The sequence below is a fragment of the Antennarius striatus genome, chromosome 11, assembly GCF_040054535.1.
Source record: "Antennarius striatus isolate MH-2024 chromosome 11, ASM4005453v1, whole genome shotgun sequence".
Classification (NCBI taxonomy): domain Eukaryota; kingdom Metazoa; phylum Chordata; class Actinopteri; order Lophiiformes; family Antennariidae; genus Antennarius; species Antennarius striatus.
Window position 1 is genome coordinate 2,177,353 of NC_090786.1, and position 14,426 is coordinate 2,191,778.

Consider the following 14,426-nt stretch of genomic DNA (forward strand, 5'->3'; position numbering starts at 1 on the left):
AATAGTAGTAGTAGTAGTAGTAGTACTCGTAGTATTTCTGATCAGCTGATCAGGAGTGTATTTCACCCGTACACCTGACCCGCACCGTGGGCTCCGTGTTCTGCTCTGCTCGGCTCTGCCGTGGACTCGTGGTGTTTATATCTACAACAGGACACGCGCGCCACTTATCGAACAGGCGCACGCGCTTGGTGCTCGCGTGCCCTCTGCTGCAGGTAGTGGCTCCTCCCCCTCCAGTCCGCCGCTTCAAACACAATAAACCGCCACTTCTCCTCGTCCTGCGGACAAACGGGCTCCGTGGCGGCCGGGACAACCTCCCCCTTTCCCACGGCTACAGGTCGCAGGTGAGCCGCTCCTTCCTCCCCCGCCGCGCTCCGATGCTTTTTTCCCCCCGGCGTGGGTCCGCGCTGTGACGACGGTTCGAACGCAGCAGCCGTTACTCCCATTCACCGGCGTTAGCTGCTACTACGGCGTTACGCCAGGCTCATAACGTGAGGGGGGGGGGCGGACGTCCGCCTGGATTCGGTGGGTTCCAGCGGACGTTATTCGGTTTTTTAAACCGGGGTCCGTAGCGACGGAGGTGGTTTTTTTCCTCCGCGTTGTTCTCCGTGAAGTTTGCTGGAAGTGATGTAATGTATCCCCGGTGCGCGTCGAGCTCAACGCCGAACTCCTCTTGAAAACACCCCCGTTTAACGGTGGTGCTCCGGCGGCAGAGGGTTGCGTTCAAAGCGGTAATAACCCTCTCTCCACCTGTAATAAAAAAATAGACACGGATAAAAACAGTGCCGAATTAAAGACGGGGGTCATATCGATCTGTCAATATTTCATTAGTGCTTTATTTTAAATAATTTTAGCAGCACTGGAGGGAGAAACTTAAAAACGCCGACTTCCAGTAGGGAGTTTTGTGTGGCGGAGGAAGGGGAAGCAGAAACTGCGCAGGTCGCAATGGAAGCAGCTTTTTTAAAGGATGCTGGAGGATCATCCGAGCGCAGATCAACTTTAAAACAACCCAACTCTTTGTTTTTCACACGACTGCCAGTTGTAATATTTGAGTTTTGAAGGACGGGAAGAGCAGCCAGTCAGTCAACCAGTCAGTCAACCAGTCAGTCAGTTGAGGAGCAGCCTGCGGGTGTCGGTGATGCGTTCAATGTCGTGTTGCAGGGAGCTTTGAATTAAAGGGACATTATTCAGCGGTGTTCATGGGAAAGTAATGCGCTGAAAGAGACGTACGGGGGTGGGGTGGGGGGGGCTCCTCCCAGTCTGGATGATTTACTGGTTATTCACCTAACTGGTGGAATGTGGGGGAGCCAAAATTAGAACAATAAATTCATGACTAGGCGGAGGAGAAACATTGGAGTCTGGTTTGTTTCAGGAGAAGGTAAGGGGTTTTTTAAATGTGGTTATTTGCCCTTCTGGTGGGGCTGGTGGACATCCCACCTGTTGATGCCGATGATCTGGACCTTCAGAGGAGGGGGCCGCAGCAGGAACCACCTCCAGCGAAGAAGAAGAAAGTCGGTCCCGCCTCCACTTCCTTTCGTCGCGCCGACTCATCCACCGTCACAAACCACCTTGATCACCCAGACGACCCCTGTGACCCGGTGAAGGGTCACATCGACCCGGGGTCAACCAGCATCTTCATCTCCTGCGTTTCTGAGTTAGCTGCTAGCTGGACGGATGACTTCCTGTTTCAGTCATGTGACTTTTTGGATCATTAAGGCAGCTCAATTCAGGGCTAACTGTCGTTGATGACACAAGGAACTCGCTTTAGTCTGATTGGACGCTGCATGCAGGGACTTCCCGTTTGTGGGCGTGGAGCTAACACGATGCCGTTTCATTGGCTGCTTAAATAAATCATAAATCTGGATTTTTTGAGCCGTTATTTTATGGTGACAGCTATTATTAGGAATAATTCGGAGGCGGTGCTTCTGCCTGGACAGCCAATCAGATGTGTGCTCCACATCCCCCAAACTCTGGGGGTTATTTTGGTGATCAGGATCCAGACGGACGTCAGAACCGACGCCAACCGGGTCAGAAGCTCCAGGAGGAGGAGACGTGGAGAGAAAACCAGACTGACTCTGGTTCTTCACCTCCCTCTCGTCCTCGTCTTCCTCCCACAATGAATGACATGCTAACGCTAATGCTAAAGCAGGCAGACATGGTGATGTCATCACTGAGGAAGGTTTTCCTTGTCTCTTCTTCATCATCCTCGGTCCCTGGAGTTTCACAGACGACACAAGAACTGAGAGTCAGGCCTCACCTTTGACCTTCATCTTGACCTTCATCTTCACTTTCACCTTGACCTTCATGTTGACCTTCATCTTCATCTTCGTCAGCCCGAAACGTCGTCACTCCCAACAGATTCGAGCTGAATGGAAACACAGACGATCTAATCCTCTGCAGACACACAGATCACACTAATCCTACACACACACACACATAAACACAGACAGAGACACACAGACACACACAACGACCTACAGACAGACACGCACGCTGCTACACACACACAAACATACACACACGTTATTGTTCACACTCTTCCTCCTTTCTGTTCCTGCAGATTCGCTCTGACTGGCCCACGCTCCGACCTCTAACCTCTGATCTGTGAACTACATCCAGTGGGCAAAAACTCTGCTGGCGGCGATGAGGACGAATTCGCCCCGCGCTGGCATGTGGAAAGGGGCGGAGCCACTGGACGGCTCCTGGACCAACTGAAGAGGAGCATCTAGTTGGAGTTTTTTGCGCCAGAGGAGATGGATCGGCCCCCACCGGCAGGAGGACGGACGACAGGAAGCTGACTCCTGCAGGAGGCGCTGCCGCCGGCAGGGGGGGGGACATGTCCTGGAAGAGGAACTACTTTGCGTCGGGAAGCGGTGGAGGAGTCGGCGGCGGCGGAGGGATACAGGGAATCCTGACGCCTCGCACCATGACGTCCATCGCTCCCAGTAAAGGGCTGAGCAACGAGCCGGGACAGAACAGCTGCTTCCTGAACAGCGCCCTGCAGGTACACACACACACACACACACACACACACACACACACACACACACACACACACACACACACACACACACACACACGCTAACAGACCGTTAAATAGCATTTAGCTGCCTCCTGCCTCACCTAGCTGCTACCTGTTAGCGTGCTGAGGTTAGCGACTTCCTGTCATCGACTTCCTGTGACTGGAGACCCGGTTCTGCCGTGGTGCCTTAGAGCAGGGCGGGGTCGTCCACGCCAGACGGCTGACTCCGCCCTTAAAGACCGGTTAGCTGGTCTGTGTTTGCGCCTCAGACCACACACCAGCAATGAGTCATCAGACGTGTGTGTGTATGTGTGTGTGATTATAGGTGTGTGTGATTATAGGTGTGTGTGTGTGTGTGTGTGATTATGGGTGTTGACTCGTTAACCCTGGGGGGGCGGGGCCGAGGAGAAACACTCATTACCTTGTTAAACTGCAGCTTCCAGCCGCCGCCACGGCTTAGTTGGAGCTTAGCCCTGGATCAGGGGTCAGAGGTCACAGAAGCACGGCGACCCACCCACAAACACTGCCTCGCCTCGGTCACATGACCACCTCCTTGAAGGGGCCGCTAACAGAATGCATCAGAAAACGTCAGCGAAACCAACAAAAAACAAACGTTAGCGCGTTGCTACGACGACGCTGCTAACAAAGTTGATACAAATTATATTCACGTTTTTGTAGAATATATAAATAAAATAATAAATAAATAAAAATAATGTAGAATAAAAATAAATAAAGTAAATGAATTATGTAGACTAAAAAAATAAAAATAAATAAAACATTAATTATGTAGAATAAAAAAAACCTTTTATGCTGATGATTCATCTGTAGAAGGTGGGGCTAAGTGGATTGGGTTGGTTACCGTGGCGACTGACTCAACTCTGCTCTGAGTGAGCAACATATTGGACCCGGTGGGGGTGCGGGCGGTGGGGACAGTGGGGGGGTCAGGATGGAGAAAACAAACGCTGCTGACGCATCAGTCTGCTTCCCCCTGCTGTGGCTGCATCAGGTCCGGTGTCAACAGGTCGGTCCGGACCTCTAGAGGCCCCGCCCTTTCAGAGGCCACTCCCCCCCAGGATTGCTTTAGTTTCAGTCGTAGGCGCTCTCCTTTCCTGGGCTGATTGGCCAGTCACTGTGCTGACAGCTGATTGGCCGGTCCACCTCACTGGCTTCCTGTCTCTCAGGTTCTTTGGCACCTGGACATCTTTCGGCGGAGTTTCCGTCAGCTGACAACTCACAAGTGCATGGAGGACTCGTGCATCTTCTGCGCTCTAAAGGTGAGCAACAACCCCGACACGGCACCGGCTCCGCCCCCTCCCCCACCTGACCCCTCCGTCTGCGTTTCCAGAGCATCTTCGCTCAGTTCCAGTTCAGCAGCGAGAGGGTGCTGCCGTCCGACGCGCTCCGCAGCGCCCTCGCCAAAACCTTCCAGGACGAGCAGCGCTTCCAGCTCGGCATCATGGACGACGCTGCCGAGTGTTTCGTAAGTCAACCCGCGTTAAAAAAAACAACCTTTGTTCTGTTTTAGCTAAGCGCTAAACGGCGGTTTGTGACCGTCGTCCTTGCAGGAGAACATCCTGATGCGGATTCACTTCCACATCGCCGACGAGACCAAGGAGGACATCTGCACCGCCCGGCACTGCATCCCCCACCAGAAGTTCGCCATGACGCTGTTCGAGCAGGTGAGACGCTAGCAGGTCGCTAGCAGGATGCTAGCTGCACCCCCCCGCAGATGATCGGGGATGGTTCGGTCCAATTCAGCTGGTTTAAACCTGAACACAACAGAACACACAGGATTTGTAGCTTAGCATGGGTTAGCTAACATGTTTACCCGTGTGTGTGTGTGTGTGTGTGTGTGTGTGCGTTTCAGAGTGTGTGCAGCAGCTGTGGAGCGTCCTCAGATCCTCTACCCTTCATTCAGATGGTCCACTACATCTCCACTACCTCCCTGTGGTAAGAGTCTGTGTGTGTGTGTGTGTGTGTGTGTGTGTGTGTGTGTGTGTGTGTCACATGACCTCAGAGACTTGCTGTGTCATCAGAGGGTGTAAACCCAGCCGTCCATCATTCGATCAGGACAGGCTGAAAACAAAGACAAGCGTCTGTGAAGGTCACATGACCTCCTCCTCTTCCTCCTCAGTAACCAGGCGGTGAAGATGTTGGAGACGAGGGAGAAGGCGACTCCCGGCATGTTCGGGGAGCTGCTGAGGAACGCCAGCATGGGAGACCTACGCAGCTGTCCAGTAAGACGCTAAGCTAACCAGCTACGCTAAGTAGCCACAGGCGGCTAGCAGCTAGCATCACTCACACCTGAGTAAAGTAGAACCTGGAGATACGAGTTCAATCTGTTCCAACACTAATGTTGTATCCATCCGCCAACAAGACCGAGATCCGGTCAGCTTCAGTTTACCTGCAGTGAACGTTCCATTTCCATTCTTCTTCCTCAGAGTCGCTGCGGTCAGCAGCTCAGGATGGCGCGCGTCCTCCTCAACAGCCCGGAGATCGTCACCATCGGTCTGGTCTGGGACTCGGACCACTCGGATCTGGCCGAGGACGTGATCCACACGCTGGGAACCTGCCTCCGATTGGGCGACGTAAGAGCAGCGAATAGGGCGGCGTCATCGGCGTAGCGAGGAACCGACGATGACGCCGTCTTCTTCTTCGTCTCTCCTCCAGTTGTTCTACCGGGTGACGGAGGAGAAGGCGCGGCAGGCGGAGCTCTACCTGGTGGGCATGGTGTGTTACTACGGGAAGCATTACTCCACCTTCTTCTTCCAGACGAAGGTGCGGCGGTGGATGTACTTCGACGACGCCCACGTCAAGGAGGTGATTGGTCGACTTTCGGCTAGCTAGAAGCAGCTAATGGCGGTTAGCAGTACGAGGGCGTGGATTCGTGTTGTTGTTATGAAAGTGCTAAAAGCTTCTGAGACAGGAAGTGAGGTCATGAGTTCGTCAGTGGTTCGCGTCCTCCTGTCCAAACCTCACACCTCCTTCCTGTTGCGTCCCGTCCTCTGATGCTGCGCTGTGATTGGACGAAGGCGTCGCATTCCTGTGTGTCTCTGCCGCCTGTGAAAACAAGGATATCCCTCCATTGTTGACCAGTCCAGTGGTACAGCGGCGAGGGTGTGGTCAGAGCACACACACGCACACACACAAACACACACTCGACCCGCCGCAGGCCGCGTCCCATTCTGTCCCAACAAAAGACGGCGAGCTGGACGCTGCTGACCGGCAGCGTCGAGCTGTTTGATGGAAGCAGAGATGAACTGAAACATGGAGGAATCAGCAGAGAGACGCCTGACAGGAAGTACAACCGATAGCCGGTTAACCGTTAACCGGTAAACCGTCAACACCGTTAGCTGGTTAACCACCAGCGAGTCAAGCTTTTGGAACAAGAAGTGGACATCAGGACGGGTCTGTAGTTCATGTGGTTAATGTGACAGGAGCTGAGATGTGGGGTTTATTTTATTTATTTTACTGTATTAATCCTTGTAGGGAATTTTTTTTTTTTTAATGTAAAAAAAAAAAGTTTATTGTTTTTAAAAAAATCATTTTTAATCTTTTTAGTTTTAGTTTTTTTAATTTTTATAGTTAATGTGACTAGAAGTTAGTTATTGTAACTAGAGGTTAGTTATAGTGACTAGAGGTTACTTATAGTAACTACAGGTTAGTTATAGTGACTAAAGGTTAGTTATTCTAACTAGAGGTTAGTTATTCTAACTAGAGGTTAGTTATTGTAACTACAAGTTAGTTACTGTAACTAGTTTTTGTAGTTATAGTAACCAGAGGTTATAAATCTAACCTGGAGGAAGTCGATGTGAACGCTGTCGACCAATCAGCCGTGTTCCTCTTCCTCGTTGCCCCTCCCCCTGCAGATTGGCCCCAAGTGGAAGGACGTGGTGTCGCGCTGCATCAAGGGCCACTACCAGCCGCTGCTGCTGCTGTATGCTGACCCCCGGGGGACGCCGGTGTCGCCGCAGGACCCGCCCCCGTCGCCCTTTGACCTGCAGCACCTCAGCAGGGGGGGTTACGACAGCGAGGACTCGGGTAACTACAACACAGCTAGGAGTCATAGTGGTAGCACACCCGCCCCCGCCCAGGTAACTACCCCCCCCCACAGGAGTCTCACTGGTAGTCGTGAGTGTGTCGGTGTCGTAGTAGCAGTTGTGTGTGGGTGGGTGTCACTATGGGGGGTGGGGCGTCCATACTGACTGTGTCCCGCCCCCCCTCCAGGCCGGGAGCAGTCCATCTCCAGCGACACGCGCACCGACTCATCCACGGAGAGCTCCTCGTCCCGTCAGCCCCCCAAGCCCCTCCCCCGCCCTCACCCCCAGCATGAGTCGCTGGCCGGCCGCGCCTCGCCGCCCCCCCAGGGCACCGTCGTCCAGCGTCCGGACGGATTCCTGCACGCCTCACTTCACAGCCTGGACGCCACAGGTGGGTGTGTCCTGGTGCCGTTGCCTAGGCGACAGGAGGACGACCTCCAAACGCTGAGTCAGGGCTTTGAATAAAAACAAAACAGAAACTTTATAAATATTTTTATCAAACGTTGTAACATAAATGTAAACTCCTTATGTTAAATATTGTTACAAATAAAGTCACAAATAATGTTTGTAACTTGAATTTATTACTTATTCAAGTTACAAACATTACAGTTAACATAAATCCCTTTAATCTGTCAGGTTATTAAAACCACAGAACTCCATCAATCAAGGATCAAACTATCAATCAAGAAAAATAACATCAGACACAAGTTAGGACGTTAGCTTCGTTCACAACGTTTAGTCAGAATTACTGCATTGTGGGAAATGTAGTTTTAGCTCATAGCACACTTTTGACCTATTTTCAGCCCTGAGGAGGTGTTCCTCCACTCTGACTCCTGCTGACTGTGACTCCTCCCTCCCTCCAGGAGACACTTTGAAGGAGCAGCAGGCTCCTTGGCTCCCCCCCAAACCTTCATCGTCGTCGTCCTCCTCCTCCTCCTCCAGCCGCCTCAGAGACCTGAAGGAGACCATGAGCAGCCTCCTCCACAGCCGCCCGCTCTCCTCCTCCTCCTCCTCCTCGCTCCCCGCCGCTGTCTTCTCCGAGGTCGCCTCCTCCGCCAACCCGACCTCCTCCTCTTCCTCGTGCCCCTCCCCCACCAAAGCCCACGACTGGGAGGCGGGGAGCACCAGCAGCGAGTCCAAGACCAGCTGCTCCGGGCGGCCCCGCCCGGCGTGGCGCCCCCGCCGGGAGGCACTCAACATCGACAGCATCTTCACCCGCGAGCGGCGGCGGCAGGCGGGGTACAGCCCGCTGGAGGGCCCCCTACAGGACGATGGCGGGGCCCCTGAGGGTGTGGAGGCGCGGGAGGAGGTGAGGCCCGCCGGGCGGGGCTCCTCCTGGACTCTACCGGCCCCCACCAGCCAGAGAGGAGCTGGAGGAGCGGAGACTCTTCCTCCTCCTCCTCCTCCTCCTCCTCGGCTCATCCAGAGGATGGAGAGCGGCTACGAGAGCAGCGACAGGAACAGCAGCAGCCCCGTCAGCCTGGACCTGAACCCGGGGGACAGGTGGGCCGATCGGACCCGATCAATAACAATCAATAATAACCAATAACGATCAGAGCCAGGAGGAGCATGAACCTGTTTCTGCTTCCTGTAGGGAACATGTCGTGAAGAAGCCTTCCTGCTCCTCCTCCTCAGGACCGGCGTGGAGGAGCATCAGATCCAAGAGCAGCGGAGCCTTAATGCAGGAACTCAGTTCCTCCAGCAGAGGGAGCCCCGGTGAGTTTAAACACCTGAAGACTAGTTTAAAACACCTGGAGAAGAGACTAGTTTAAATACTGAGACTAGTTGAACTTGAGCCTCAGTTTAATGTTCTGACCTGGTCGTGCTCTCCAGCGCCCCCTGCTGACCGCAGCGAACTGGACCAGCTGCAGGAGGAGGTGCAGAAACGAGCGAAGGAGGAGGAGCTTCAGCGGCGGCAGGAGAAGGAACGGGAGGCGGCGCTCGGGTTCAACCCCCGACCCAGCAAGTACCTGGACCTGGACCAGCTGCAGCTGCAGGGTACACACACACACACGCACACACACACACACACACACACACACACACACACACACACACACACAAACACACCCTCAGACGTGTTCGTGTGTGTGTCCTTCAGGTAAAGGCGATGCCTTCGAGCGCTGCGTGTCGGAGGCGGAGCTTCTGCTGGACCACTCGGTGCGTCTGGAGCAGGCGGGCGAGATCACGGCGGCGCTGTCGGCCGTCAACGACGCTGTCTGTAAGTCCCGCCCACTCGCTCTGACCCCACCCTCACACGACACACACACACACCCTCAAGCGGTCAGAAAGTGTACAGAGGATAAATAAATAATAAAGTGTTGCCGTGGTTTTTGAGGGCGAGTCCAGGTGGCGATGGGGGCGGAGTTTTGTACACTAATTAAACCAATGGAGTTCAGGTTTTTCTGGTGGGAATTAATCAAGAAAAAGCCTCCGAGTTGATGTTTCAGTTCTTTTGTTTCGTTTTGTTTTTCTTCATGTCATCCTTGATGTTTCGCCGCCAATCCGTCCATCAAAATCGGTCACATGACCTCACCTCCGCCAGAGTTTCTCTTTTCCGTCATGAACTCATGAGTTTCATTTTTCTTGCACCTTTTTTTCCATTTTTATTCATTTGTTTCCTTCCTTGTTTGTTTGTTTGTTTTCTTTTTTCCGTTGTGTATTTTCCCGCCGACCCGCCGGCAGCCAAGCTGCAGCCGCTGGCGGCTGGGGGCGGAGCTAGTAGTCAGGCTCGGCTGCAGCGCTGCACGAGGAGAAGCCGTAGCCTGCAGCAACGCCTGCAGCAGCAGCAGCAACCGGAGCGACAGGAAGTGGAGGGGCGGCGGCTTCAGGACCAGCCCAGGTACCACTTGTAGTCTCGGCCAATCAGAGGGCTTGTAGGGTTAGCGTGCACGCGTCATGTCTGTAGAGTGATCGCACACGCTGTCTGACACGGAATGTGCACCTGTCCTGCTAAGAGGCACAAAAAAGGCCTGTGATTGGTCGTCGTAGGCGTTACAGGCCACGCCCCCTAACCCCGCCCCTCTCACCCCCTCTCTCCCTGCAGTGAAGAGCCTCTCTCGCTCCAAATACTTCTAACCGAGGAGAAACACACCGACCAATCAGCACCGAGTCAGGACCAGCAAACCCCGCCTCCCTGTGTTGTTAAGCCCCTCCCTCCCAAAACGGCACCGCCTAGACAGGATGGCAGGAACCGGGGCCCCTGCACTTACTTTGGGAAACCCCATTTGGTGGCTCCGCCCCCTCCACCTGAGGAGGCGGAACACTCCCCCAAATACATCGGAACCCCCCCTGACTCCACCCCGGAGCAAGCCCTACCCCCTAATAGGGCGGAGTCGCCTGTCGGCCTGGACAACGAGCGTCATGTGACAATGGAGGAGGAGCAACACCCAAAGGCCACGCCCCCTGTTCTGACTCCAAGCCCCCGACGAGCCACGCCCCCGTCGGCCCGCCCGAACAGGAAGTGGTCCAGCCTACCGCGAGAGCAGCCGGACGTCTGCCCCGCCCAGTTGCCGCCTGGCCCCTCCCCCCACTCCCCCACACACTCACCACCAAGCTCCGCCCACTCTCCCCCCAGCTGGGTGGACCAGACCCCGGCCCCTGTCACTGTCCAAGACTACAAGGCAGTCCTCCCCGTGGAGCGCTGGGCGGAGAACGTCAACAGATACTACGGCTCCCAGAATTCAACAGGAGGAGGGGAACCCGATGAGGAGCTGTCGGAGTTGGACCGCCTCTACCAGGCCAGCCTGCTGGCTCCCAGCATGCACTCTGGCACCCACGGCGTCAGCCCCCAGCCAACCAGCAAAGCAGGTAGCGTTAGCTTAGCATGTTAGTTAGCTAGTCAGCCACTGATGTTAGCCGAGCAGCTACTGATGTTGTTTACCTGTGCAGGTGGGCGGAGAGCGCTGACAGGAAGTGGGCGGTCCAAAACACCGACTGCTGAAATTGAGAGATACGCCTACAGAACGCCGGCCACACCTCTTCCTAAGGTGTGACATCATTCTGCACATGCTCAGTTCACCTCGTTTGCATTTTCTGCGTAAATGAGTTTAAAAAGCCTGCTGCACTCCCGCGTTCCATCTCTGCAGCCCCCTTCAGGTGAAGACGAGAACTACAGCGCGGAAAACCTGCGACGAATCACTCGCAGCCTGAGCGGAACCATCATCGGGTCACGACCCCAAAACCCCGCCCCCTCCCACATCTACGTAAGTTAACCAGGCTACATTAGCATAGCAGACGTTAGCTCAGGTGAGAAGAGCCAGCATTAGCATTAGCTGCGGTGTCTGACCGGTTGTTTCTTAGGGTGAGATGTGCTAGCGTTAGCTTAAGCGAGTAGCGTGTTTCCTGCTGTAAATGTGTCGTGATGCGTTCAGGGACTCATCTGTCCGTCATGTGATCTTTCAGTTCTCCCTCCATCATGTTTATTTATTTTTGACTCCTCCCTCCTCTTTTCTTTCCCCTCCCTCTTTCTGTTTTAATTTGTCGTCTTCTAAAGGACCCCACCCCCTCCAGACCCGCCCTCAGGCACCCCATCCTCCACTCCTCCCTCCCCCGTCGCCCCAGCTCCTCCTCCCTGCACCTCCCCCCCACCTCTATCACCGATGATCACTCTTACCACCACCTGCCCCGCCCCCAAGGCCCCTCAACTCCGCCCACTCACTTGCAGACATCACGGCCCCGGAGCTCAGGCCCCGCCCCCTGGGGACCCTCAGGTAACGCCTCCTCCATCATCACAACTCTGTCTCTCTCACCTGTACCAACGCTGCTGGAGGTGGGCGTGGCTCAACAAGAATCAGCCAATCAGTACACAGTCTTTTAAACTGATGTCACAGATCATGTGACTGTTTACTTGTTGCTGATTGGCTGATGAGTATAACGTCGTTCTAATGTTTTCTGCACTCCTTCCTACTTTTCTTTCCCTGTCCCCCCCACCCCCAGGACCTGGACCAGGTGCCCCCCCCCAGCTTCTGGTTGTGTCTGACAGGCATCCGACTCTGTCAGGTCAAGGCCTCCACGGCGTCCCGCTGATGTCCAGCACTCTGCCCCGCCCTCCTCGTCGAGCCCCGCTTCCCTCCTTCACCGCTTCCCTCCCCAGGCAGAGAGCTGCCTCCGGTTCTGCCCCCCCACCAGGACAACAGAGTCTCTACGCCACTCTGTCCCGCCCCCACAGCCACCACCGCCAACCGTCGCTGCCCAATAGGGTCAACGGGTCGACCCAGAACGGGCCACACCCCCTTTCTGCATCAGGCATAGGCCCCTCCCATCCACTCCGCTTGGACGTGCCCCCCGACGGTGACTGGCGACGTGACGCCGGCGGCAGGACGGTCCAACCCGGTTCCTCCTGGCAGCCCCGCCCTGTTCAGCACCGCCCCCCCGTCAGGCGAGCCACCTCCCACCAGCTGGCCCCGCCTCCCTGGGACCTGCCGCTCTGCCTGCTTTGTCAGCAGGTTCCCGCCGAGCCGTCACGCTCCTACTGCCCGCCCTGCGGCGCCTACGTGGCTCGGTCCCGCTGACATGCTAATGGCTTAGCATCACAGCATGCTAACTCGCTAGCGCCAGCGAATTCACCAATCAGCAGCGTAACGTCTGGAAAGAGGCGTGGCTTTAATGTGTAAAAATGACAGATGGACCCGACGCTAAAGAAGACCCCCATCATGGGGGGGTGGGACTGAACTGAACCAATCAGTGATCGGGTAACAAACTTTCTGATTCGTTGTGGCCGCGTCGACTTCAGAGCGAATAAAAATCATCCATCAATATTTATACAATCAATCAATACTGAACTGATCAGTGTTAATCAATATAATCGTCTGTTCAAACCGACGAGGTGTTCAACATGGCGTTAGCTAACATTAGCTAACGTTGTTAGCTGAAGCTACAATGTCTACGCACAGAAATAGCTAACATTAGCTATTACATTAGCTATTACTGCTAGCTCATGCTATACAGCTAAACCTCGACTTACGCCATTTGGAGTCGGGTCATTCTCACTTAAACGTCGATTTTCAAAAATATACGTAAAAATAAAGTTTACATCATTTTTATTCCACTTTACGTTTATCCGCTAGCATTAAACAGTTAAAAGCACATAATATCACGTTACTGTACAAGAAATCAGAATAATATGAATAAATTCAATAAATTTAATTTTTCTAAACTAAATTTAGATTTATATTAACTAAATACTTTTAAAATGCATTCATAAAAAAGTTCAGGTTAGCCTTTAGGCTAGCTAAGTCAACTTACATCTTCGGGAACCGATTAACGACGCAAGACGAGGTTTACCTGTAATGTTTACACATGTTGCTAACTTTAGCTAACAGTAGCTGTAGAAGCTAATAGTTGTTGATCTTCTAAGCCAGCTAGCGCCACCTGCTGGTGTGGAGGGTTTAAACACTTGTGCTCTTCTTTTACTGACTCCTCTTCGTCAATAATGTCTGACACCTGGTGGAGTAGCAGCAGCCACGAATACATCAACGATCGATTGGACGGTTTCCGATCGATCCGATTGGCCTTAGGAGATAAATATTCCTCTATTTATTTTTGTAGCTCGTCATAATCGTGCTTAGATGACTGTAAACTATAACCTGTGGACATGATCTAATTTTCTAAAACTAGCTAGTTGTCTCGTTTTGGGTTGCGGCGCCTCTTACAGGCTGGTTTCTGTCTTTTCAGCGTGTTAGCTTCAGACGTGACGCTTTGAAGAGCTAATATTTAGCATGACGTTTCCGTGTTCTAGCCTTCAGACTTGGGTGTAATTTACTAAACTATATATACAGATGTTTTAGCGCGGCGTCTCTCGCCGCCGTTTCGTTTCTTCTCACATTTCGAGCTCAGACAAGCTTCAAAAGCTTCGATCGGTTTCAGATACTGAAGCTATTGATCAGTGATCATTTCATGCCGGTTTGATGAGTTTTTAGACCTGAGTTCACATGAACAGAAGTTGTTTTTTTTTATTTCACCAGGTCAATGTTATTTGTTTTTGGCTTTTTTGCTTTGCCAGATTTTATTTTGTTGATTTTTGGAATATTTTTAATGCTTATTTTTCTATACGGTAGACTTTAACAGAGATGATTAAAAAGTTTCAGGAAAAGTGTGTCAATGATTTTTTTTTTTTACAGATGTCTTTCAAACCCAAACAACTTTTCTCAGCTAGTATAGGCTATCGCTAATAAACTAGCTTATGTTATTAGCTTTTCTTTATGTGGGATTATGATGATCTGATCCCAGCTGTAATCTAACTTTAGCCGCTCTGTTCTGTTACATATTAGCATCAGCTAGGACCAGTTAGCTTCACCACATGTGTCGGGTTAGCATTGGTTAGCGGTACTTTTTACTTATGCCATGGCTAATAAGGATAGAGAGTG

At 53.0% G+C, this 14,426-nt stretch overlaps 1 protein-coding gene across 2 annotated transcripts; it reads left to right on the forward strand.

The window, feature by feature from the left end:
- The first annotated feature begins 119 nt into the window (after nucleotides 1–119).
- LOC137603923 (ubiquitin carboxyl-terminal hydrolase 54-like) lies at nucleotides 120–14,155 on the forward strand. 2 transcript variants are annotated; one of them, XM_068327790.1, is made up of 21 exons: nucleotides 120–341; nucleotides 2,558–3,001; nucleotides 4,201–4,293; nucleotides 4,365–4,499; nucleotides 4,585–4,698; nucleotides 4,887–4,969; nucleotides 5,154–5,256; nucleotides 5,461–5,607; nucleotides 5,690–5,839; nucleotides 6,889–7,060; nucleotides 7,247–7,450; nucleotides 7,863–8,562; nucleotides 8,654–8,775; nucleotides 8,893–9,057; nucleotides 9,161–9,280; nucleotides 9,745–9,901; nucleotides 10,106–10,869; nucleotides 10,951–11,048; nucleotides 11,148–11,264; nucleotides 11,555–11,771; nucleotides 11,998–14,155. In XM_068327790.1, exons 2-21 carry the CDS (start codon nucleotides 2,834–2,836, stop codon nucleotides 12,570–12,572), a joined length of 4,404 nt encoding a protein of 1,467 aa, XP_068183891.1. In that variant the 5' UTR covers nucleotides 120–341; nucleotides 2,558–2,833; the 3' UTR covers nucleotides 12,573–14,155. The 2 variants fall into 2 exon arrangements, with proteins under 2 accessions (XP_068183891.1, XP_068183892.1); XM_068327791.1 differs by having other exon boundaries at nucleotides 121–341; nucleotides 7,923–8,562.
- The last annotated feature ends 271 nt before the right edge of the window (nucleotides 14,156–14,426 follow it).